The sequence below is a fragment of the Micromys minutus genome, assembly GCF_963924665.1.
Source record: "Micromys minutus genome assembly, chromosome: 6".
Taxonomy (NCBI): Eukaryota; Metazoa; Chordata; class Mammalia; order Rodentia; family Muridae; genus Micromys; species Micromys minutus.
The window spans coordinates 71926423-71951623 of record NC_137975.1 but is presented as its reverse complement, the minus strand read 5'-3'; the positions used below and the strand labels follow the sequence as shown (position 1 = coordinate 71951623).

The window sequence follows — 25201 nt, the reverse complement described above, 5'->3', positions numbered from 1 at the left end:
CCTAATGTTACCCAGTGTGCTTTGCAAGTATCAGGGTTACGGTGAGCATATTTGGACAAACATCTTTGTGCATGAATGAATGCAGAAACTCCAGCAACTGGGGTGCCCCAGGGTGGAGAAAGCCATTGTGTCTCGCTCCAATAAGAGTTACCTTCTTCCCGGGTACACCGTCTTGTCACTGTCATTACAGTCATGCCCTCGCCAGTGGTAGCCCCGTAGCGTCTGAAATTGAAGATCACACATAGAAGGGTGGTTAGCCTGCTCTGATGCTGCCCATAGTGAAGGTTAATCGGTGCTGCATATGAGATATTGGCATCTGCAATTTGTAACTCAAATATTGAATATGGGTAGGTAAATTATGATTAACATAAGACAAGCTGTCTGAGGAAAAATGTAATATGACACCAAACCCAGAAAAAGGTGGAAGTATATATTTAAATAGATGTATGCTTAGGAGTGACATTGGGTGTGTGCCTGTGTGGAAGTGTTAGGGTTCATGCATATGCATGTACTTGTGTAAACATATGTATGTGTGTGCGACAAGTGGATGTATGTGTGAGTTTATGTCTGTGGCCTTCTCTTTCTCTCTCCCTCTTGCCCCTCCTCTCTTTGAGTGTGTGTGTATGTGCGTGTGCACATGCTCAAGTGCGTGTGTGTGAGGGTTTGTGAGTGTGCATGAGGGTGAGTGTGTGTGTGTTTACATATACTCTTAGAAGTTGTTCTGTTAACCATCAGTCTTCTCAGAGTATAAAATAATTTATCTATTTTGCCAGCACTAAACTCTTTGTTGGATAATCTGAGAATAATCCATGCCAATTGCCAGACATTTAGGATTCCTATGTTGCTGAATAGCTTCAACCAACCAGCAAGCAACCAGGCATAATGATGGCCAACATAAACCAGATCAAATCTGCTTTATCATCTAATGCTCTCTGCCAAGGTTTCTCATCCTTTGGAGAGTTCCAGGCAGGACACCTGTGTGCTTGCTTTCCCAGAAGGCTCATTGTCATCATAACAACTCTAAACCAAACACACATGTGCACACACTTTAGAGCGTAAGCTCAAGCAGGGTTATGAATGTCCAAAATAAGCCCACCACCCTTTTAGGAAATGATAGTCCCAGGGAGAACTGCAGCTGGGCGGGGAAGAGCAGGAACAGAACTGGATGTGGGGTTTACTCTGATGATTGATGATTTTACGAAGTCAAAAAATCCTTAAAACTGTGAACTGATGCATGTTCATAAACAAAATTCAGTCTTGTTTTGTCAAAGGAGAGAAATTTGTAGATGAATTACAATATGCAGTGAACAGCTGTTTATTCAGAGCAATACTCACTGGGAAAACACTGTATTTGTCTGAATCCACATCTTTGAATGGCACGGCCTTCTTTAAAGCTCTAGAAAGGAAGACAAAACACCTGGTGAACTAAGAAAAAACTAAATGATGTTTGTGAATATAAGCATGTTCAGACGTGGGTTGTCTATGTGACAGAAGCTGGTCCAAATATAAACCCCGGAGTCTCCGGATGGATGAGAACAAGAGCTGCACTTGGTCAATCACTGTTCTTTATTTAATATCACAGTTTTTCTCTATTGTTTAACTTGGGTGATTTGGGGCGGTAAACAAATTATTGGAGTTGTGGGGGACACGAGATATTAACGTTATGGAGCCCAGTAGGTAGGAGACTACACGTTGAGTCTACTCAGTGAGCCGGCACTCCTGTGGCAACTCAAATAGGAATGACTCCATAGGCTCAGAGATTTGAATGCTGGATCCTTAGGGAGTAGCAGTACTTGTCAGAGATTGGGGAATGTGGCCTTGCTGGAGGAAATGTGGACTTTGGGGTTTCAAATGCTCAAGCCAAGCCTAGTGTCTTTCTCTCTTCCTGCTGCTGGTGGATCCAGATGTAGGATTCTCAACTTCTCCAGCACCATGTCTGGCTGCATGCCAGAAATCTTCTTGATATGACAATGCATCAAATCTTGGAACCTGTAAGCAAATCTCAGGTAAATGCTTTTCTCTATTAGAGTTCCTGTGGCCATAGTGTCCTTCACAGCAATAGGACACTGACTAATACATCTCTAAATTGTCTTTGTGCTAAGGAAATCTTCCCTTTTAACCACTCATTCTAAGAATCTTGCGTATCTAATGGGCATTAGTTGGTAACATATGCTCCTTCATATAAGACTGGGCAGCCAAGAATATAGGCATGATGGTCAACATAAATCAGATCAAAACTATGGATACTCTGAAAGGAAGGACATCCTTGTGCCTTGCTATAAAATAAATGCTTCCTTCTTCAAAGTGGCAGCAAGGCTCTCATTTGGAGGGGAATTGGATATAGGACAGAAGAAGAGTGCAGCCATGGGGCAGGATGGGGCTGTTCCTGGAACCTAAAATTTAGACTTAGTAACAGGGAACTGTCTGGGACTTTGTAATGGTCTTCTGAATCATGGGCATCTAAACAGATTTGAGAGCTTTGAGGCAAATGAATGGAGCTCAAAAGAAGTGCTATTTTCTTTTGAGAACTACAATCTATTTATTCATCTTAAGAAGAGGGTTGGGAGTCCTGAGCGCCAATGAGAGCAGAGGCTGAATCCAACTGTCAGGTCTATCCTATGCCCTATCTGTGGCCTCTGGAGAGTAACCTTACCTGTCTGAAAGGGATCACGAATAGTGCCTGCTTCAACATATATAATCATTCTTGATACATAGAAAGCACCAGCCAATTTTGGTATGAGGATGATTTCTTAACCACAGGTTGGTTTATAGAGTAAAGGTGGCTGCACTTATTATAAGCAGTTAATCACCAAATACTTTATGGCATAGTACAAATCATGGAATGGTTTTTTTTTTTTAAAAATGGGTTAAAACATTTTATTTCTTGTTTTTTACCATAAGTGAATAATTTTCTTATTTAAGTTGGGCCAAGAAAACCCATGATTCCAAATGCTCCTGAATTCAGAATTTCAAGTGTAGTTCAATGATAGAGATGTCACTTGGATGTCACTGAAAACTTCAGTGAAATCATTAAAGAAGATATAGGGTCTCATATCAGCTTGAGCTGGGCATGATGACACCTTGTGAGCAGGATGCCCAGCTGCAAAGCATCTTCTTTCATGTCTGATAGTCCCCTCTTCTTTTAACCTGAGGTTCCTTGCACCTAACCTCATCCACAGAGAGGATGAAGTTACTGGTATTCAGGCCAGCTGGCTGCAGCGTGGATTTTGTTGGCAGATGAGCTAGGAAAAGTTTGTCACTCTTTGACTCATAAGAGACTGTAAATGTAGGTCAGAATTGTAGCAGCTTCCCCCTTTCTCCAGCTATGCTAATAGTGGATTAGAGATCTTCAGCAAATGTAGTCATCACAAAGCTCAAGAGATGATGGATGTTGGAGCACTGGAACGCGTTCATCATGACTTGAAGGATGTTCACAGAAAACATAAATTAAAGTTTCAACTCCTAATAGCTGTGAACCTGGACTTAATCCAAGTAGGTCTTTGAAGATGTAATCAGGTTAATATAAGGCCGGTAGCATAAACCTTTATCAGATGTAACTGGCGGTTACAAGAGGTAAAAAAAAAAGAAAAAAAAAAAAAAAAAAAAAAAACAAAAAAACGGGACTATGAAAAATGAAGATGGAGACTGGAGGGATGTAGCTATAAGAATGGATGGCCACCACAGCATCCTGGAAGAGGTGGGGAATAATCCGACTCACAGTATCTGTCAGAGGAACGTATTCCCGATGCCCTTGGTTTTGGATTTCTAGTTTTCAGGACTGAGAGAACATACTTGTGACATTTTGTTATAGCAGCAGTAGGAACTTACAGAGCCCCTCAGAGCACACCACCAGTCTGTCTCTTGTACCTGTAAGTCTCTTGTCTCCTCTTCCTATGTCAGTCAAGCTGGGTCAGAGAATAAAGTCACAGGAACTTCCACAGGAAGGCCGGAGGACCATGTGTGGGTTAAGATGCTTCTGTGGTGACTCACATCCATTAAAGCATCATTTGTACATTCAGCGCTTTAGCTCTGTCTCCTGACGTGCAGACACTTGGACATAGGCAACCAGGGGTCATATCTGGGGACAAACTGACTCACCAGGAGAATGAGAAAAGTAGTGCTTTCTCAATAGGTCTGGGGCCAAGGAATTTGCCTTTTAATGTTAGATGGTTCCGAGGTAGCAAAAATTCAATTTAAAGTTTGATTTTAGATAAAGAAAAATATGTTTAAAGGCATTAAGTGTCTCAAATCCTTTAAATTAACGGAAGAAAATAAAATCTTTGGAAATGAATATGAAGAATGCAAGGTGCTAAATATACCTGGGGAAGGGTGAGAAGGTTGGGACCTGCTGGCCTGTGGAAGTACTTCTTTAAGGTTTAGTGTTATGCTTTAGAAGTAGAATGCCCCCAGAGGCTTCTGTGTAGAAGACTTGGTTGCCAGCTAGTGGCACTATTAAATGGTGACTGGATGGGGCTCCTTTAGAGGTAGCTCCCCCAAGAGTTGGCCTTGACTGGTGTTTATTTTCCCAAGAGTTGTTCCCTCTACTCACTAACACAGAAAATAAGGACACAGCTCGAATATTTTGCTCCACAACTCACCATTTGTCTTACTGTTGGGGGTACTGATTCTGTGATGTTTAGTTTGAGTCTAGATATAGGGCGAAGTGAAGCTGGGATAGTTTTATTATTGTCTTTTACAAAACCGGAGAGTGAGAAAAGAGCTCTATGCTTGCTGGAATAATGGGCTACTATTGAGTATTATCTCTCCACCCTGGAAATGGCATTGTCACTAGTGTGTGTTGGTTGGGTTGTGGAATTTTTGGAAGTGTCCTTCTGTGGTTACAGTGATGGCCAGTGCTGACTGTGGGAAGTGGAGGGAGCCCTGAGTGAGAGAGGCCCTGTGTTAGTGCTGATATGGCACAGCTTGTAAATGATCCATGGGAAATGGCCACACCTTCTCCTCGGGATAAGGCTCAAGACATAGTAAAGCCTTTCTCTGGTCGTCTGGAGATGTTGATAGTATGTGCATCAGATTTGTACCATCCTCTGCCCCGCCTTGAAGCATTTACTGCCTTAAGACTACTCTCCTACAGACTGTGCTCCTACAGAGATTACCTAAACCTGTCACCTTGATCCAGCTACATATTACAAACCCCACCTCCTTGTTGACTGTATGTAATGACCTTCGTCAGCCATATACAATAACCTCACTTCTCTGCTCAATTCTATATAATGAACACACTGAGTTTTAGTGGTCCTTAGGCTTCTCCATCAGACAGCCAGATCCACCCACCCCAGCTTTTCTTTCTGTCTCTCTGTGTGCTTGGTTTTCTTCATTCCTTCACCAGCACAGTTAGGTAAAATCCTTGAAAGTGTGGAAGAAATTGGCAGCCTACTTCATTCATATGTTATGTGGCAAGAGGGAGCTTTTCCTGCATGTCAGTGGTTGCCTGAAAGCCTCCCTGGGATTCTGCTTGCTGGGGCTGAGACTGCCTGTGATACATTTTCAAAATTATCCCAAACAGGTGTGTCTTTTAGTTTCTGTACAAGTCATGTTTTGAGCAAGAAACATGATCAGTTTCAGGAGGATGCCTTTTAAATATGAATGTTGCTTTAGTGCCCATATAAACAAGGACAGGCAGAGTGATGTCATATCTGCTTCAACAGTAGAAACACTATACTTACAATTCAATTTTCTGGCAGATCTTGGTCAAAAATGGTAGTGAACAAATATCACGGCCACTTCTCGGATATTTCTGGGGACGTCAAAGGGACAATAAAAGAGAGTTGGTTAATTCAAAGAATGGTTTCTACCAAAAGACTGCTCTGTGGTCCTGATGGCTGGACCTGAATCTGGTTCCCTTTTGTTTACCCAGCTGCAGGGCTTGCTCTTGTTTCTGTGTCCCACATCCATTCTGCCTTCCGTACAGTGGCCTGTGCTAATTCCTGCCACTGGAGCCCAGTTTCCCCTTCACCCAGCCGTCTGTTTCTTCTTTCATAGCCATTCTCAGGCTTCTTCCCAGGTGGGTCTTGCCTACTTTGGTCAGGTACCCAAACATTTCTCTTCTGGAATGCTTTTAAAATAGGCCTGAGAACACTTGCAAATAAAATAATTCTATCCTATCTGTATAGACAGGAAGAAACAGTGGATTTCCACCAGCCCAGAGTCCCTCAGGTAGCTATGAGGTGTACCTGTGGGCAGTAATGCTATTTTAACTCTGTCCAAGAAGAACTAGCAAAACTTTTCCGAATATAAATAAGGTATTGTATAGGTCTTTGTGATACCTCCCCAGAATTCTAGAAATAGAGGAGTAACCCTGTTGAATAACCCCCATGTCTATGCAAGGCACAAAGATGTCTTTAGCTCACCAAGTGGGTGGAGGTCCAAGCTTTTAACATTATCTGTGGGGTCCAAAGTGAAGGCACTAATAGAGCTCTTTAATAAGCCTGCAGAGAATGCTGATGACTTAGAAACTAGACAGAAAGGGGATAGTAGGCAGTAAGGCAGACATGCAGAAGACTTTATAACTCAAGATACAGTCTATAGTCTCTGTGAGATGAAAACTTTCATCCAAAATGTACTGAATTGGACACTCCAGGATGGATCCTGGAAGTCTGTCCTTTCTCATGTGTACTCTCCTGAATCAGTCTACTGCTCACTAAGGCTCAAGAAAACCTATTTCTGGTCCTTGCCATTCAAGGTCACAGTGTCAGTGCCACCTGGGAACCCTGTGAAATGCACAGCCTTCCCCACCACGTATCCTAAGATAGGCTGTATTTCAACAAGATTGTTGATGTGCACACAAAAGCTGAATAAGTCTCAACCCTTACTCTGGAACCATGCCACTACATGTGAAAACATATGTGAAGGCTTGGTATATTAGGGGATGATAAAGCATTTCAGTGCTGCTCGAACACTGAGATCTATAGAAGTCTACAAACCATGTAAGAAATAAGGCATTAAGACAGCTTAGGATGATCTTCCTATCACCATGAGGACAGTGGAGAATCCTTAAAGTGGTCAGGTATAGGAGCATCCCAAGAGGATTCCTAGGGATGAGTTGCCTTGAGGAGCAACAAGGGGGAAAACTCATTGAAGATGCAAGCCTGGGCTTCCTAGCCACAAGCCGCCTTGTATAACATGTGTCAGCTTCTGTTTGCTAGATGCCAGCAACTCAAATCAGTGTCTAGACTGTGCCAAGTGTCCGCTATCCTGGACTGAAGGTGAAGAACAAAACTATAATGGTTAGAAACCATGTTGATGTGCAAGGCAGTAGCAGTGGAGAAAGGGATGCTTTAGAAGGTTAAAGTCAAAGATGTAGCATCTTATTGAGAGTAGAACTATAGACAAACAATAAAGCAAACATCAGCATGGCCTTATACAAAACATTGGTGACAGTTTGGAAACATAGACATCTGAGACTTAAATCAGTTGCATTCAAATATCAGAGCTACTTACTTCTCGTAGTGTGTACTTTAGTCTGAAAGCTTGCCTAATTATTCTAATGACAATGTGGAGTTCAACATTGATGAAAACCAACCCTTAAAATTTATGTGAAGTCTTATAATTACTACAAAGAGGTACAATAAAATAAAATTTTATGATTGTACAATGGTTCATTGTCAAAATGCAGCTGGAAGGCTGCAGCTGCCTTTGATGTTCATTCAGAACACACTGAAGTCAGGAACCGGTCAGTAGACAGTGTAGCACGTCTGGAGTCCCTCCAATTTTTCTGGCCAGACAGGGTTGTTCTTATCTGATTTTTTTGTATCACATGAGAGATAGACAATTGGCCCCAGGCTACCTTCCCAACTGCAGACAATGTGCTTGCAAAGACAAACTGAGATGGTCAGTGAGCCACACTACAGAGGTCCTTGCTCACACACCTGCTAGACCCCTCCTTTCTGTTAGAAATGCAGAAATAGATTTAAATTTCTGCATTTGGCTGTGTTCAAACCCATCCAAAAGGAAGGTGTAGAATCTGGGCAGTCCCTGGGGCCAGTGCAGTCTGACCAGCTTCCCTCACCAGAGGGTAAGTGATACAGAGCAACACATGGGGCTTGAATGAAATACACAGGGGTGAATGGCATCAAAGAAAGGTCAAAATTGTGTGTGTGTGTGTGTGTGTGTGTGTGTGATTCAATCATTATTCTATACAAGGCTAACTAGAAATTGACTTCTCATATCGCAAAGTGTTTTTCGACTTTGTGTGTTTTTTATTAATTGTTCTGTGGTGGGTTTTGATTGGCCAGAAAGGCCCGTGCTTATTGTTTTGTGTACAGCTGTACAGGCTGTCCCCAGTATAATTTCATATCCACAGAGGCCAATCCAAAGGTGCTGCCCAGGTTCAGCACTGAGGAGACCTGGGCAGAGAACTATCAGCACAGTAGTATCATTGGATGTGGAAAGAGCTATTTCTGGATTTACCCAGTGCATTGCTCATGCACTAGCTACATAGAGAATGTTAGTGTGTCTCAGCCTTCTCTTCTCTAGAGTGAGACCGAGGGGGAAAGCTCCATCTAGTTTGTATGGGTGAGAATTAAACAAGATGTCCACAGCAGGTATTCTAAACAGTTGACATACCTATTCTCGGGTAAGTATGTGAAAAGCTCCAGAGGGGCCTCCAGGGGCTTCCCTGGGATCTACAGCTTTTCTGGAGCTTTCAACTCCTCTGAGAGCACATCACTTTTCTCCAGTCCAAATTTTTAGAAAAGATAATTCGTGTGCAAAATATTGATCCTTATTTTATAGCTTTGTCTTTGAATGCACGTCTACATATGGCTTTGTACTTGAGAGTGCAGTGTCCTCAGAGGCCGGAGGAGGCTGTTAGATTCTCTGGAGCTGGAGGCACAGGAGGCTCTCAGCTGTCCGATGCTGGGAACCCATTCCAGTCCTCCGCAAGAGGAGTGCATGTTTAACCTCTGAGCCATCTCTCCATCTCCTTCCTGTCCAGCCTTGCACAGGAGAAGGCTGTGAAGAAGAGACAGTGCCATTTGCTGCACATTGCTCTCTGGATCGTGGCTAGTAGGTCTGCAGTTACACTAGCCATCACATAGAATTAATTACAGCCAATATCCCCTGAACACACCGTCAAAGGCACTTACTTTTTTTTTTTCTCCCCTTGATACTTTTAATCTGGAGTGGAAATACTCTTCTAGGATGGTTTCTTAATTGTTGAAACATTCAATAGATTTTTTTTTTCTTTTGGTTTTTTGAAATTAGACTCCCGACTCACCAATTACGCTTTCACGGCTGGTGACAGAAATTTTTAAAAAAATGTAAAATGCTAATTAGCCTTTGAGTTCGAGCCAAGGCTGTTTGTGCTAGGAAAATAAACAATGCCTTAAAATAAGTCTTAAGTCCCCACTGAGAGGAACAAAAGACAAGTTCATTCTCCTCCATTCTTCTCCGATCTCTGAAGGTGCTGGTCATGGGGACGTTGTGGTGTTTCAGCTTCTTAGTCAACATATTATGCAGCCTAGAGGAACTGGCTACTACCAGCCTTTAGTTGTTCTGTGAGTTAGAAGTGAGTGGCAAAGCTGACATCATGATTGACTAGTCAATTATGTAGAAACATCTCTGTGTTACCATCTAACTCAGATCAGCCTTGTACATCAAAACTCATAGGGCCCCTGCAGGTTGTCCTATGAAAGTATTGTATAGGACACACAGAATAACACTGATTATAATTTAAATTTAACTGGGACATATTATAATTTTTATTTGCAGAGTCTGGTCAGCTATGAGGTCAGTGAATTCCCTCTCCCTGTTTCGCTGTTGCTAAATCCAAAACACTTAGCCACATTGTCTGATGGTGACTGATGAGGTTAGGCAGCAGGGAGGGGACAGTGACAAGATCTGCACACTTGCATGGCTGCTGAGGGCTGTCACTGTCACCAGCCTCAGCAGCCTCAGCAGCCTCAGCAGCCAGCCTACTTTCTTGCTTCCCTTTCAACTGGGACTGACTTGCCCCACTTACCAGAACTGAAAGTGTAATTGCTGTGGCAGGATTCCAACAATCCCTTAGAAAAGGAGCCTAAGTCAAATACTTAAGTGGCTGATTCTTGCTAAGCATTCTGTCTGCTGAGAAAGAGCCATTACTAAGAGGGCAAACGGCAATGGTGGTGTTGGGTACTGAGCACAAAGTCCTCGGCAGGATAACAGGTGCTTTTCGTCCTTTTACAGGAGAGGCTATCATTGTCCTAACCCCACAGCCAGGAAAGCTGAGGCTCCGTGACATGAAGCCCTGCCTGGTACTACTGTGCTTTACAGAGCGGAAGAGACGATGCAGAATTTTCACTACAGCAGTCAGAGAGCACGGGTTCTCAACTTGGTGATGTCATGAGACAGCTCTAGTCATCACCGCAGGGGAGGGACAGACAGTGCTGCTGATGTGCAGTGGGTAGACAATAGAGACCAGACGGGGTTTGATCGTGTTTGATGCCACCAAACGCACGACAGCTCCCACAGAGCAGCCAGCCCTGAATGTCAGAGTCCTGGGGCCGATCTTTCCTGCCACAGAGTGAAGGCAGCAGGGGCAAGAGAAGAAACAGAAATGAGCTCATGTTCCTATTTCGGTCCAAAGCAATTGCAGTAGCACTGGGCTTTGTCCAGAGAAGCCTCTGGCTTTTGGAGTATGCGAACAGGACTCGGGAGAGCCGAGCGGGCGGAGGAAGGGGCTGGCATGCAGTCAGCTGATTGCTTACCCCGGTGGAGGATCTCCTGAGGACTTGTCTCGCCTTCTCCAGTTCCGACTTCCAGGCCTCCTATGGAAGCAGAATGAGGTCACACAGTAAGTCCCGTCTCACTGGCGATTTACACGCCTTTTCTAAAACTCCAATCAAGGGCTGCAAATACGCAGCCAATGAGTGAGTCATCCCACTGATTTTTTTGATAACACAATTTATGGAAAGGCCATTTCTTTTTTCTAGGTGCCTTCATTAAGACTTTACACCATGTGCTACGTTAATTATCTTGCAAACATTACCTCTTGCAGTAGTTACAGCCCCGGGAGATGTAACTACGGCATTAGAAGAACGCAAATGGTCTGAAGCAAAGACGCTGGCTCCAGGTCAGCATGGAAGGACGGCACACACTCACGCTGAACCTCTGCTCCCTGACAGCCATGGTGCAGTGACAGGCCTGAGTGTTTCTGTTCCTTTGTAAATTCTGTCCTCAAGAGCACCAACAGCCCTGTGGGATCCTGTAGCACGGCAGGTGTGCCCAATGCCACGTGAAAGCATTCCATCTATCATTTCCCTGCTCCTCTCCTGGTTCTATACTTGCTGGTCTCTTCCGTCCATTTCTAGAGCATGTAACTGCACCAAGTCTACACACATACATTGCAAATATAGAGAATCAACTCATGGTCAGTAAAGATGGTTATGAAAAAAAAATTCTAAAGGACCACTTTATTTGTAGGAGGCAGAGAGGTACAACTTGAGATGTGGAGAAGGATTGCCCCAAGCACTCCTTCCCAGGACGGGCATACCACACTCAGTGTACATGTACCAGCCCCAGTGTTCCCATCCTTGGCCCGTCCCTGGGCAGCTCTAAAATCTCATGCTCAGTAACTGACACGTTCATTGGAAAATGCCATTTCTTACCCTTCCTTGCATCCCATCTGAAGCTTGAGTAAGTACCCACTCTTGGTCACTGACAAGGTTATTCTTGTCTTGAAGCAGTGACCATATATGGAGGAAAGTGACTTCTGAGATGGAAGCAATAGAAAGGGCAAAGCCTCATGGGAGATATGGAGCTTGGCATTTTAACAGATATTCGGGAAGTGGGTCATTGTTTAACTCTTGTCTGTTGTTCCTATGAGCTCCTTTTCTTCAGTGTGGGCCTTTGTGGGGGGCGTCAGGAGAGAAGTGAAATGACCTTCTAGTTTGAACTGGAGTCAGAGTGAACCTTCTAGAAGGAGCTTCTCAAAGAAGCCAGTTCCATTCGTCATCTATGAGTGGACACTGAACTCCACCCCTACCCCTCGCCCCCAACACCCCATTGGTTTCTGTCTGAAATCATGCTCCTTTGGATCAAGTTCAGAGGACACCTAGCATGTGCCTTAGGTCAAAAGTAACAGGCTGGTGGGTAGCTAAGAGTGCACAGAGATGACCTGGAGAAAAATTCCCCAACAGGTCTTGGTGGCCAGAAACCTGGTACAAGTTATGCTTCATAGAAAACTAAAGCATCACTGTGCACTAAAACAAACAAACAAAACCCTAAAACAGTGAGGCACTGAGCACGTTCTCTGCTATTCCTCTGGCCATCTAACCTATAGAACATCCTAACCTGCTTGTGATAGGTCGGCTAAGGCTTTAGTGTGAAGGTACCATACAGTAGGCCTCTCTAGGCTGCATACCAATGCCATACTCACTGTTCATTTCTGTCTGTGGACAGCAGGGAAAACAGAATTGACAACAAAGATCTCTCTAACAGAAAGACTGACTAGAGGATGGCCACTAAAAACTGACCTTACTGAATTACCTTGGGTTTTTTCTAGTAATCCTGGAGGATTCTGGAAATCATGTTTGTTTAAAGCCATACCCCTGTGGTGTAGCCAGGATAACAGACACCAGATCTGCATGCTGATTTTTGTTTTGGCAGCTCTTATTAGCCTCAAGCTCATTCTGTCCATGTGAACCATTGAGGCCATTTTTTCCCTCTTGCCAAGCTTTCATCTGGGGTGGATTCCCCTGCATGCTGAGGCCCCTTTAAACATCGACAGGGTTCAACACAGCATCTCATTCACATGGCAACTGTGCAAAAGATACTGAAATAAAAACCCAAAGAAATTTTTATGTTGACTGTACTCTCTGTAACAGAGATGGCAGAGGGAAAGAGAGGGATAGGAAGGGAGAGGGAAAAAGAGAAAGAGAGAGAGAGAAAGATAGGGAAAAGATGGGAGAGGGAAGCAAAGAAAGGGAGGAAAAGGGAGAGAGGGGAAAGGAAAGAAAGGGGAGGGAGAATTGTTATTTTTGGCAACTTCAGAGGAAGGAAAGATCCATCAGAAAAGAACCCTCAGCACATTCCCAGAGCAGCCTGGAGACATCATGTTATTTGATTTAAAGCTCTTTGTTGTTTGATAGTTTTATACTTTTATATAATAAATTTTAGTCACTTTCACCCCCATTTCTCTCCTTCATTCCTCCCTTCTCTGCTGAATCTTTTCAACAAAGTTTTTCTTCCTGTCATGTCTTCTTCTTCTTCTTCTTCTTCTTCTTCTTCTTCTTCTTCTTCTTCTTCTTCTTCTTCTTCTTCTTCTTCTTTCTCTTCTTTCTCTTCCTCTTCCTCACCCTCTTCTTCTACTTCTCTTTCTCTTTCTCCTTTTCTTTCTCCTTCTCTTTCTCCTTCTTCTATGTTCCTTCTCTGGATTAAAGCCACTTAAACTAGAGGTCTTGACTGCACATGGCTGGGAGGCTATTGACTGAAACAAAGGTAACTCACTGGTGGCTACAGCACTGAAGAAAATGAATCCCTCATCTTCAGCAGTCACTGACATGTTACTCTAGGTCTCATATTAGTCTGCTTCTTTGACACAGGAAGCAGAAGGTCTTTATAATGAAAACTTTAAACTACTAAAGGAAAAACAATAGATGCTAGAAGATGGAACAACTTCCCATAATCATAGATTGGACTACTTAATATTGGGAAAGTTACTGTACTGCCACAAAACAGTCTGTAGGTTCAATGGCATCTCTATTAAAATCCGAAAGCCATTATCCACAAAGATAGGGGAATATCTTGAAATTTCTATGGAAATACAAAAGGCTCTGGGTAATAAAATGACCATGAGCAAAAATAATACTGCTGGAGGTATCACCATACCTGATCTCAAGTTATTCTGCAACAAAAAGAAGATGGCGCTTGCAGAAAGATAATAAAAGAGAAGTCTTGAATATAAACCTCAGTAGACACACATCTATCTGATTTTAATAAAGATGCCAAAATATGGATTGGACTAAAGACTGCTTCACCAGTAATGGCTCTGGAATGGTTGCTTACATGCTGATGAATATAGAAAAATTAAAGTATACGCATCACTCACCTTGTACAAAACTCAACTTCTGATGGGTCTCAGTGCAACAGTGGAAAGTTTTGAACTGTTAGAGGAAAAAGTAGGTAAAACTCTCCAAGGTACAGACACAGGCAAGGGCTTTCTAAACGGAATCTAGTTACCTAAAAAGTAAGGCTAATAGTGGATAAATAGTTCTGCGTGAAACTGAAAAACTTCTGTACTGCAAAGGAAATAGTTGTCTGAGAGATAGCCTCCAGGATGTGGAACAAGCTTTTCTAGCTCTAAATCTGATAGAGAATATGTAGAATAGAGAGTTCTCAAAAACCCAGTCAATAAGAAAACAAACTACTCGGCCAACATTAAAGGTATGAATTGGGTGGTAAAAAGGAAAACAAAACAAAAATATGGTAAATAAACCATTTTATTTTTTAACAGCTCAATATCCTTAACCACTGGGAAAATGCAAATTAAAACTGCATTGATATCCTATCTTGCTGGTGTCAGAATGACAGTCATTAAGAAAACAAAAAAAATAAAAATAAAAATAAAAAAACATTGGCAAGGATCTGTGCAAAAGGAGTCTGTCTACACTGCTGTAGGAAACAAACTAGTTCTCCTACCTCGGAGCTCCATATAGAAATTTAGCAGAAAACTCAAAACTGACCTCCCATGTGACCCAGCTATATGAGTTTGGGTACCTGGCACAAGGACTTCAAACCAACACATCACAGAGATGCTTGAGCACCACCACTCAACAGTGAAGCTATAGAAACAGCCTACCTAACCATCAGAGAACTGGAAAAAGAACAAAATATATAAGATCCTTTTCAGCCATAAGAGCAATGTTCATAGCGGCTCTATTTATAATAGCCAGAAGCTGGAAGGAACCCAGATGTCCTTCAGAAGATGAATGGATACAAAAATTGTGGTACATATACACAATGGAATACTACTCAGCCACCAGAAACAATGACTTAACCAAATCCTTAAGAAAATGGCTGCATCTAGAGAAGATCATCCTGAGTGAGATAACCCAGTCACAAAAGAACAGACATAATATGCAGTCACTGATAGTGGGATGCTAACCCCAGAGGCTTGCACTCCCCCAGAAACAACTCACAGACTGTATGAAGTCCAAGAAATAAAGAAAACAAAAAATATACATATATTCACAAAACAAGAAGACTTTGACTATTTCCATGTTGTGTTTTGTTTTGCATGTACTTTACGCTTATTGCAACTAGTACGTTTTCAATGCATACTGTCAAGCCCTTGAAAAAAATCAAGTACTGACTAAAAAACATATTCACATGGTTTTATGTAAAATTTATTTTAATGTCTGAAAAAACAGTACTGACAAAAATGTATAATTTTAAGCAAAAAATGTTTAAAATCTTTACATTTATCTTTGTTTTGCAAAATAAAGTCGTTTAAAAAAAAAGAGCAAAGTTACATTATTTGTCAGAAAATGGATACAACCAGAAATAGCAAGTGGTTTCAGGATTTTAAGCAGGTTTACAAATTATGAATGATGACATGACAGTAGATACTCTGTGGGGGGACAACGGGGACTATGAAAAGGTGGGGAGGGGCATAAGGGAAGGATACAGGGATATGAAAAAACAAATGTGCCAACATAGAATCCATACTTGGGTTAAAATGCCCTTAAGTCACATATTACTGTGTCCAATTAGTATATGCTATTAATTTTTCTATTTAAAAAGTATCGCTATTATGTTAAGAAAGAGAAATTAAGTTCCTGATCTTACATATGCAGAAGAGCAAAGGAATACACCACAGTCACCATTGGGTTAACACTCTTTCGTGTTCTTTTCTATGCTTTCTAATTTCCAGAATGAAGACTACTCCATCAGTGCTTGCTCATTCTTGTTGCCCCTGTGTATGACAGAGCATGTGCTGCAACTAAGGCTCCCAACTCCAGAGAGTTCTGTGCTGATCCTGTTACCCTCCCATGAGGGGCCTAGGCTAGAACCCAAGAGGCACCCCAAGGTTGGAGTGTGCAGAGAGGGCATGGGGTATGAGCTTCAGTGCCACAGTGACCTGGAAACAGAGCCTCTGATTAAGTCTGCTGGGTCAGGGGCCCTGTTTCATCCATGCTGTCTCTTGACAGGGACTGTTCCGGGAGAGTCTGGGTGACTATTGTGACTAATGGCTATGCCAGCTATTTCTGCATGAGGTCCAGACAGTGACAAGTTACTTTATTCAACAAGGAAGTGAGGAGTGTAAGAAAGCTTCAGAAGATGCTCTGGGCCCCACCCTTTGGTATCACCCAGGAACAGAGAAGGCCCCCTTCCTGATTATTTAAGGCTCAGGCATGGGGTGCATGGATGAGTAAACCTGCCATTTGCTTCTAGGGGTAGGACAGCTGTGTGTGATGCTTGAGAGCTCAGGAAAGTGAAGACTGTTTACATTAGTATACTGTGGACTTGAAAAGGCTTCTCCCTGGCCACAAAGATTAAGATGGGCCCTTACTCAAAACCCTCATCATCCCTAGATGAGTTATTTCCCTATTCTACAGTGTTACTAACGATGAGAACACTCAAGTTTCTGAGTTTAGGTAGAAATATCATAGATCCAGGAGGATACATCCAGAACTGTCATTCTGGATGGTACCCACAATTGAACTAACTAATGTCTCCTACCTTTGATGACTCAGCTATGACTTTGGGTCTCTCATGATGTCATTAATAGTATACAGCAACAAAGACATGTTGAAGTAAATCACATGATATAATGAGACCTTGGTGGAGATGAAGATTACTAAATGGAGACTAGGAACACATTGTCCATATTGCAGGCTACTGCTTCAATGGCAACACAGCAGGTACCAAGCTAAGGTGTGCCGAGTTGAAGGGTTGGGTTAAAAGATCAGTTAGCGCACCACCTATTTGAATTTTGACATTTCATTAGGAAATAAAACATGTGCACATGGAGTGTGTGGCAATGAGGACAGTAAGGACACCAGAAAGGATGAGAACTTGCTTTTATGATACCAGAAGTTCCCACGCAAGCTTCCAAAGAAGAGAGACAACCAACAACCCTACCTAGCTATGATCCCTATGAGCCACATCAATGACAAGTATTGCACTATAACCATAAGGGTGCCGTGATGGCACACACACATTGGCAGTATCCAAAAGTTCTCCAATAGAACTTAAGCCCCACTCAGCAGGAGCGAGGCCATGTTTCATACTGGAAGCAGATAACTCCTCAGTGCTAGTGAAACTATGGTCCCTTGAGGAGAATCAACAATCACTAGTTTACTAAATGTGCATAATCCTTAACAACAATCTCATTTTTATGCCCACAGAAAATGTAGTCTCCACCTCTCATCGAGGAAACTTCTCTTTGCACAGAAAAGATCATTACAGAAAGACCACAACTCATCAAAATGCAGGTGTAGATCCCAGTCTCAAAGTGGATACACCTAGAAACCTATACCCAAGGCTTAGGCAACACTGTAGAAGAGGATTGAGGAGTTCCCTGGAAAACTGTCTCTCCTACTAATGTCAAAAGCTATTCCCACAAACTCGTATCCACATGATTGCTCAAAAGTGATCTGAGCAAGGAAGCCACCAATGGAGATGCCAAACTGAATGAAGAAAAACTCATGAGGTCTCAAGAACTTTAATATAATAGAAATATAATATAATAGCACTATAAACAACCAAGGAAAGCTAGGGTCAGAAGATATAGTCTTCAGGGAAAAGCACCCCAATTAGTTGTCAAATGGTCAGCCTTGAAATATATATAAGGAACATTTTACAAACTGAACAGGTTATATCTAGGAATATATATGTACATACCAACATATACATGCATGCAATAATAAATAATGAAAAATAGGACACACATCTGAAAATGAAGGACATATGAGAAAAAAGGGAAGGAAAAGTGTAATTAAATTATAATTTCAAAACTAAATAATAAATAAATCCTGATAAAAAGAGAGTATATTAGGTTTAGTGACAAACCCAAGTTAGAATTATGGGCTTGGACAGATGGGTCAGCAGTTAAGAAAACTCAATTCTCTTCTAGGGGACCTTAATTCAGTTTCCACTGTCCACATGGTACCCCAAGTAGTTCACAAACATATAAAACACTCATATACTCAAAATAAAACATTATAAAATATTGTTAAAATTTTTAAATGAAGAAAGATCAAAGTGCTATAGTCTCTCATACTTACTAACTCAAACTAAACTTTTGCAAACATAAAATAGAAATGTAATAAAATGTCCATTTCTCATCCAGAAAAGGCACCAATGTGAAGTCAGAGACATTTAGGAAAACAGATTAGTCTTCTTGTTCTAATGACAGCAACACTGTAAGTAAAGCTAAAAACAATTGTTATGTGTCCTTGGTAATCCTTGAATGTTGTCTTTGTTTATAAAGTAGGAAGACTGCTCTTTCATAGTCTGAAAACTTAGACTTTAGAGTAGAATACATACTCCAATGAGTAGTTGAAGGGAGAGTTGGGCATGGAAAGTGGCCACATAGGAAAATTTTGGAAAGGATACAGGATGCAGCTTCCAATCCAACTACACTTTGTTGAACAACATGAGCAGGTTCTATACCAGCAGCAAGGGATATGGTTCTTCATTTGAGCATCTACTTGATTCTGGTTTTATGTATGGTCAGATCTTTTCAAATCCTCCTTATTTTATTCATTTGGTTATTATGTTTCTTCACTCCAGCTTCATGCCCCTCTTTTTTTTCCTTATTTAATATCCTTATGCCTGGTTTGTTGAGAAAAGCATCACACAAACTCACAAAGCACAGCCTTTAGACTGAGCATATGGTTCTAAGAGCCAAGGACATATAGACTGGTCTTCTACCCCCAAGTGCTGACAAAGTATAGAAGGGCTTCATGGCCTGGAACACCTACTTTCTGTGTACCAGTCATTCCTTATGTCATTGTATTCACTCATCTTAAAGATATTTACTGGAAGGTTTCTATGTTATGTTGTCTCATGAGCTATTAATTAGGGCCAAAATGGGACATCTGAGATTTTATAGTATGGGGCAAGCTTGACAGTGAACTACATCAGAATACACTACAATACAGGAAGTTGTAAGTAGTGCTGTTAGTATTTCTATTTTATGTATGAGATGAGTTGAGACTTAAAGTGAATAAAAACTTCATGCAAAGTCACAGAAATGATGGATGACACAGTCCAAATTCTATTCAGACTTGTTTTGAGCATGATCCATGTTTTTCATTTGCTCTGAGAAATCTTAGTAGGTGAGATAAAACAAAATAATAAAAGGAAGTTTAGGAACTCTGGTAGCCCTATCCTCTTCCTAGAGAGTTATGGCATATGTTCTGTTTGTGGTTTTGCAATGCTTTGTGGGAATAGTTATTACACAGATGGAGTGTTTCCCTAACTGAAAGGTTTCATCCAAGAGCACCCAGCCTCATCAACTGAGATGGGGAAGTGTGAAGAGAAGACAGTGAACAGGAATCCTTAGGCATCTAGATTCTGCTCCTTGCCACTGTAAAAGCATTGGTGAACTGGACAAGATTAGGTCTCTGACTCATCCTTCTTGTGCTCTATGATGTTAAAGACCTAGATTCTGATATATGAAAGTGAAGAAAGTAAAGACAAATAATGTTGTTAGGGACAAGTTTCTACTGTGACAATTTTTTTTTTTTTTTTTTTTTTTGTGATCCAGTTCTGCACTATCAATCATAGCAGCAGTAGATTTGAAAAGTACCCAAAATGCCTTTTGTTCTCTTCACGATTTTGACAGTGGTGACAGATTTCCACAAAGGGAAAGCTTCTGGGATGGGAAGTGATGATTGAGATGGCTGACTCTTTTTTTAATTGGAAATAAGAGATTTAACTGGAAATAAGAGATTTTGGCGTGAGCAATGATCATTCATTCACTCTGAAATTTTTTTCTAAAAGTTTATGAGAACGGGTTGTTCCTTATATAAGGTTCAATGTACATGCTTACTTTTAAAATGGTGCAATATTCAGAAGATACTATATTCAAGGTCATCGCTGACCCCTCAGAGAGATAAGCACATAGACAGCCCTAGAATAAGGCACCTCAGTATACCACATGCTTGCATGCCCTCTTCTCTAATCCACAGGCTGAAAACTCTTATTCCAATTTGGAGATGAGGGTCTGTGGATGTAATTAAGTCTTGAGGGTGCAGGTGACATGGGGCTTTGTGACCCAAGAAGAAGGCATTTGGGCATGGTGGCTTGGATCTGTAATCTCAGCACTTAGGTGGTAGATGAAGGAGGGTCATGAGTTTGAGGCCAGTCTAGGCTACACAGGAAGCACAAACCGACAGTATTGAAGAAGATTTTTTCAAGCTGCCTTGCTCTCCCCAACATGATGCAAAACAAATCTGTATGGTAATACCCAGCCCTTCTGAGCTGCCATCTTGATACATGACTTCTAGATTCCACAACTGAGAATAAGGTTTCTGTCTTTTATAATGTATGATACTTTTACATGACAGTTTTAACTTATTCTTTGTAAACTTTATACATACATACAATCATACTTCATAAAAAAACTCAAGTTGTAAACCCAAATGACTAACACAGACTAGAAACAGCTAACCAAAAACCTACAAAAACAGCTGTGAGGCGGGTCCCAGTAAGCAGAAATATGAAGAAAAATATCACGTACTTTTTGAGTTTGACTTTCCATCACATATGGGCAATCTGGCCTTTGGGTAGAATTTGCAGGTCTATTTATACCTGTGTGCCATGGTATCACAGAGTGACTATTTGCCAAGAACTAGGATTTAGCTTCAGCAAAGCCAAGTTTTATGTTCTGACATTTTCCAGCTCTGATAGGCCTTGATAACTTTAAGATAAACAGAAAAAGAAAAGTAAGATTCATGTTGTTTGCTTCCAGGATAAAGAAATAGAAAAATAGGACAAAAAGCCAATTCTTTTAAAGTGATCTCTCATCATTACACAATGCTTCATCTTTATACAAATTTCATCAATACCTACATTTGCTTCTTTCCTGCCTGTGTTGTACTGTATGGATAGCTATGAGTACCACTGGCGTATTTAACTATGGCCATTGCTTTCTTTCCTTAACAATGCCTTAAAAACTCTCTTGTTTAGCACTTTATTGACCCTGCTCCTTTTCAACTAGTCATCGACTTTACCACTAATGCTACTGTAATGGTGAATGGTTAATCAATATTGTCAACCTGACCATATTTAGAATCACCCAGAAGACCCATCTCTGGGTGTCTGTGAGGACTCTTCTTCAGAGTTCCAACTGAGAAGTGAAGGTGTGTATTCTTACTGGGTAAGGTCCCAGACTAAAGCAAAAGATAAAGCCCCAAAAGCAACAGCATTCAATTCTCTCTGTCTTCTTCCTGACTGATGACAGCATGACAGGCTACTTGCCATGCCTTCTCTGCCAGGATGCGCTTTATCCTCTCAGACCACGAACCAAAACTAGCCCTTCCTTCCTCAAGGAGATGCATATCAATGAGAAAATAGGAAATATAACCACCAGTATGATTGAGTTCTACTTTCTCATAGATTGTCTTCCCCACCTTTATGACCTTAAGAAAATGTTTAATTCTATGTGTATGGGTACAGATAGATAGATAGATAGATAGATAGAAAGATAGATAGATAGATAGAGAGAGAGAGAGAGAGAGAGAGAGAGAGAGAGAGAGAGAGAGAGAGAGTGTGGTGTGTGTGTGTGTGTGTGTGTATGTGTGTGATTTGTATATGAATGCAGGCATGTGCATGTGTGGTCAGAGGACAATTTTTGGGAGTTGGTTTTCTCCTCCCACCATGAGATCTAAGGAGCAACCTCGGGTCACCAGGCTTGCACATCATCTTGCAGACTCTGCTTCCTATTCTATAGAAAAGATGGCATGGGTTTTATCACTAAGCTTTATATTAACTTTACAAAGTGAGAAGAAACAATTCTCAACCCCACGGTGTAAATGAGAACATGAAGACCCAGTGTTGCCAAGGAGGTTGGTTGTTAAAGGCTTTGCCACTGGCAATCTCTGTTTCCTTTGATTCCTCTGTTGTACTGTTTGAGTATACACACAGCTCGCTCTCCAATGCAACTCTAAGGTCTAACCATATTGATAGGATGCTGGCATGTTTCCTAAACAAATGGTTTTTCATAAAAATAAATAGGTCAGTCAAATTGTGGGTATGTTCTGTTATAGTTTTATAATAGTAGTGTTTTGTTATTACCATGATGATGATGATGATGACGAAGACAACGATGATGATGATGATGTTGATGATGCCATTCTTCTATTTGCCCTCAAATTGTTAAATAATTATTGCCTAGTGTTAGACAACTAAGCAGTTTATATGCTTATTATTTCTTATTAACATGCATGCTTGTGTGTATGTGTGTGTGTATACAGGTGGGTGCAGTTGCCATGGTACACATGTACAGTTCAAAGGAAAACTTGCTGTAATCAATTCAACTATTCTACCATGATCCCATTGCATGGAATCAGCCTATGGGTTATCAGGCTGGAGGCAGCACCTTCACCAGCTGACCTACCTCCCTGGGTATTTATTTATCCTCCTGCAGTTTTTGAAGTCAGAAATCTAGGCAAAGGCATGTTCTGCACAGATCCAAGGAGAACCTTTCTTTTAGTTCTTCCAGCTCTTAGTGTTGACATAATGTCTGATGAACTTGTCCCTTCATTCCCTGCGTCTATTGACCCATTTCCTATCTTCTTTACTCTCTATTTCTTTTTTTTTCTTTTCTTATATGTGTATGCATATATGTATGTATGCCTGTTCATGTGCCTCTGCATGTAGAGACAGAGGACAACCTTGGTCTCAGAAGCTATCTACCTTGACTTTTGAGACATGATCTCTTATTCAATGGTACTCACTGATAAGAGTAGGCTTCCTGGTCAGTGAGCACCAGGAAACCACTGTTGTTGCCTCTGTAGTTTTGGTTTTGCAGTCATATGTTACTGTGCCAGGCCTTACATGCATTCTAGAGCTTTCATTTTTAGGTGGCAAGTATTTTCCCAAATATGGCATCTCTCCAACGCCTATTTGCTTTTCTCACTCTGATCCTAATGTTTGCTGCTTGTAAGAATCCTGTGCTTACCTTGCACTAACACAGATAATCCAAGATAATCCCCCTATCCAGAGATCTAAGTCATAGTCAAGACTTTCATTTTTTTTTTCCATAAAATGCACCATACCTACTACTTCTAGGTACTAGGCTATGGGTTCCTCGTGGGGGTGCACAGAGGGGAATTATCCTTTCTTCCCTGCTTTCTATTCAGCAAGTAACTATTGAGTGGTAATATATTCAGGGAACTGTGTTAGAAAATTGCTGGAAATGGCATAGCTAGACTCTCCTTCTCATGGAGTTTATACTTGAGTGGGAGTCAGATGTTAAATAATGACATTATGATTACTTAATACATTCCTAGTAAGTGGTAGGAAGGTAGGCTGAACAGAAGGGGGAGGTGTCACACAGGACCTGGCTCTATTTGGTGCTTTAGAAATACATTTCCAGATGATTTCCTATTGCAACTCTGGTGCAGATGACTCACCATGAGAAGACAGTGATTAGGAGAAGCCATTAAAATTCGAAAGCTCAAAAGCTTTTGTACAACTATTCAAATTTAACACGGTGATAAGCTTTCTGGAGCTAAGAAGGAAAATCATTTTCTTAAAGGCATTTTTCACTCCTGAAATCTTCAAGAACAAGAAAGGAACATTTTTTTCTTCATATGTTATTTTATTATTCACATAAAAGTAAAAATAATACCAACCATGGCAGCCATCTTCCAGTTCACTCCCAAATGGCAAACACAAAGGGAAAGAGGAGAGGCACTCGGTCTATGCTCTCTAGGCCTTTTAGGAAACATGGACTTGTTCCTTTGACCACACACATGCGAATCTACAAGAAGGGTGATAGTGTAGACATCAAGGGAATGGGCACTGTTCAGAAAGAAATGCCCCGGAAGTGTTACCACGGAAAAACCGGAAGAGTCTACAATGTCACCCAGCATGCTGTGGGCATCATTGTAAACAAGCAAGTTAAGGGCAGGATTCTGTCCGAGAGGACCAATGTGTGGATTGAGCACATCAAGCACTCGAAGAGCAGAGACGGCTTCCTGAAGCGGGTGACGGAGAACGATCAGATGAAAAAGGAAGCCAAGGAGAAGGACACCTGGGTTCAGCTGAAGAGCCAGCCTGCACCACCCAGAGAAGCTCACTTTGTGAGGGCTAACAGAAAAGAGCCTCAGCTGCTGGAGCCCGTTCCCTGTGAATTCAGGGCCTAATGTACAAAAGGAAATAAAGGGCGCAGACTGCAAAGTGCTTTCATCATCATCATCATCATCATCATCATCATCATCATAATGAAGTCCCTCCTGTAATATGTATACAGTGACTATAAATATAAACAATCATGCCCTCCAATTATTGTATACACAATGACTTTAAGTAAAAACAATCACACCCTCCAGTAATGTGTACACAGTGCCTATAAGTAAAAATACTAAGGCCTTCCAGTAATGTATACACAATGGTTATGGAAACTATACTTCGACTTCTCAGATTTAGGTGGGGATTTTTTTCTTTTGGTTTTTGGAGACAGTGGTTTTTTTGTTGTTGTTGTTGTTTTGTTTTGTTTTGTTTTGTTTGTGTAGCCCTTGCTCTTGTAGAACTTGCTCTGCAGACAGGCTGACTTAGTACTCACAGAGATCTGTCTGCCTCTGCCTCTGGAGTGCTGGGATTAAAGGCATGCCCCACCACTGACTACCTGGGATTTACTTTTTACCATTTCTTTTTATAGACTGGGTGACCTCCCCTTAAGTCATCTGGTTCTTGAGTGTTTTCTATTTTACCCTGTGGCATGATCAGTAGTTAGTAATTTATTCGGAAATGCAATCAACTGCTGCTACATTTAGTTCTAGAATTCCCCTAAAGAGCACTGTATTGAAGACCTGGGATATGATGAGTCCTTTGAGGTGATTGTGGACATACCCTTGAAAGAGATGATTGCAGGACCCTGATCTCTAGGAAACTTTGACTACTTGGCCATCATCTGCCTTTACTGTATGCTCTAGCCATGGTTTTTTCACCACAAACCTAGAGTGGCAAGGTCAACTGGTCATGGACCGAAATCACCAAAATCATGAGCCAAAACAATGAAACAACA

General features: G+C 41.4%; 2 protein-coding genes across 2 annotated transcripts in view; one reads left to right on the top strand and one right to left on the bottom strand.

Moving 5' to 3' along the window:
- The window catches only part of AOAH (acyloxyacyl hydrolase), a gene marked incomplete at both ends in the record, with an annotated part of 215226 nt that overhangs the window by 120012 nt on the left and 70013 nt on the right, over positions 1–25201 (bottom strand). The window contains 4 exons of the mRNA XM_080918374.1: positions 152–222; positions 1336–1396; positions 5685–5755; positions 10707–10766. Coding sequence (XP_080774500.1) covers positions 152–222; positions 1336–1396; positions 5685–5755; positions 10707–10766 — 263 coding nt within the window. The remainder of the gene's footprint in view (positions 1–151; positions 223–1335; positions 1397–5684; positions 5756–10706; positions 10767–25201) is intronic.
- Positions 23838–24320, top strand: LOC308421905 (large ribosomal subunit protein eL21-like; the record flags this gene model as incomplete). The annotated part of the gene is made up of 1 exon (XM_080918377.1): positions 23838–24320. The coding sequence occupies one exon, from the start codon at positions 23838–23840 to the stop codon at positions 24318–24320; it is 483 nt and encodes a 160-aa protein (XP_080774503.1).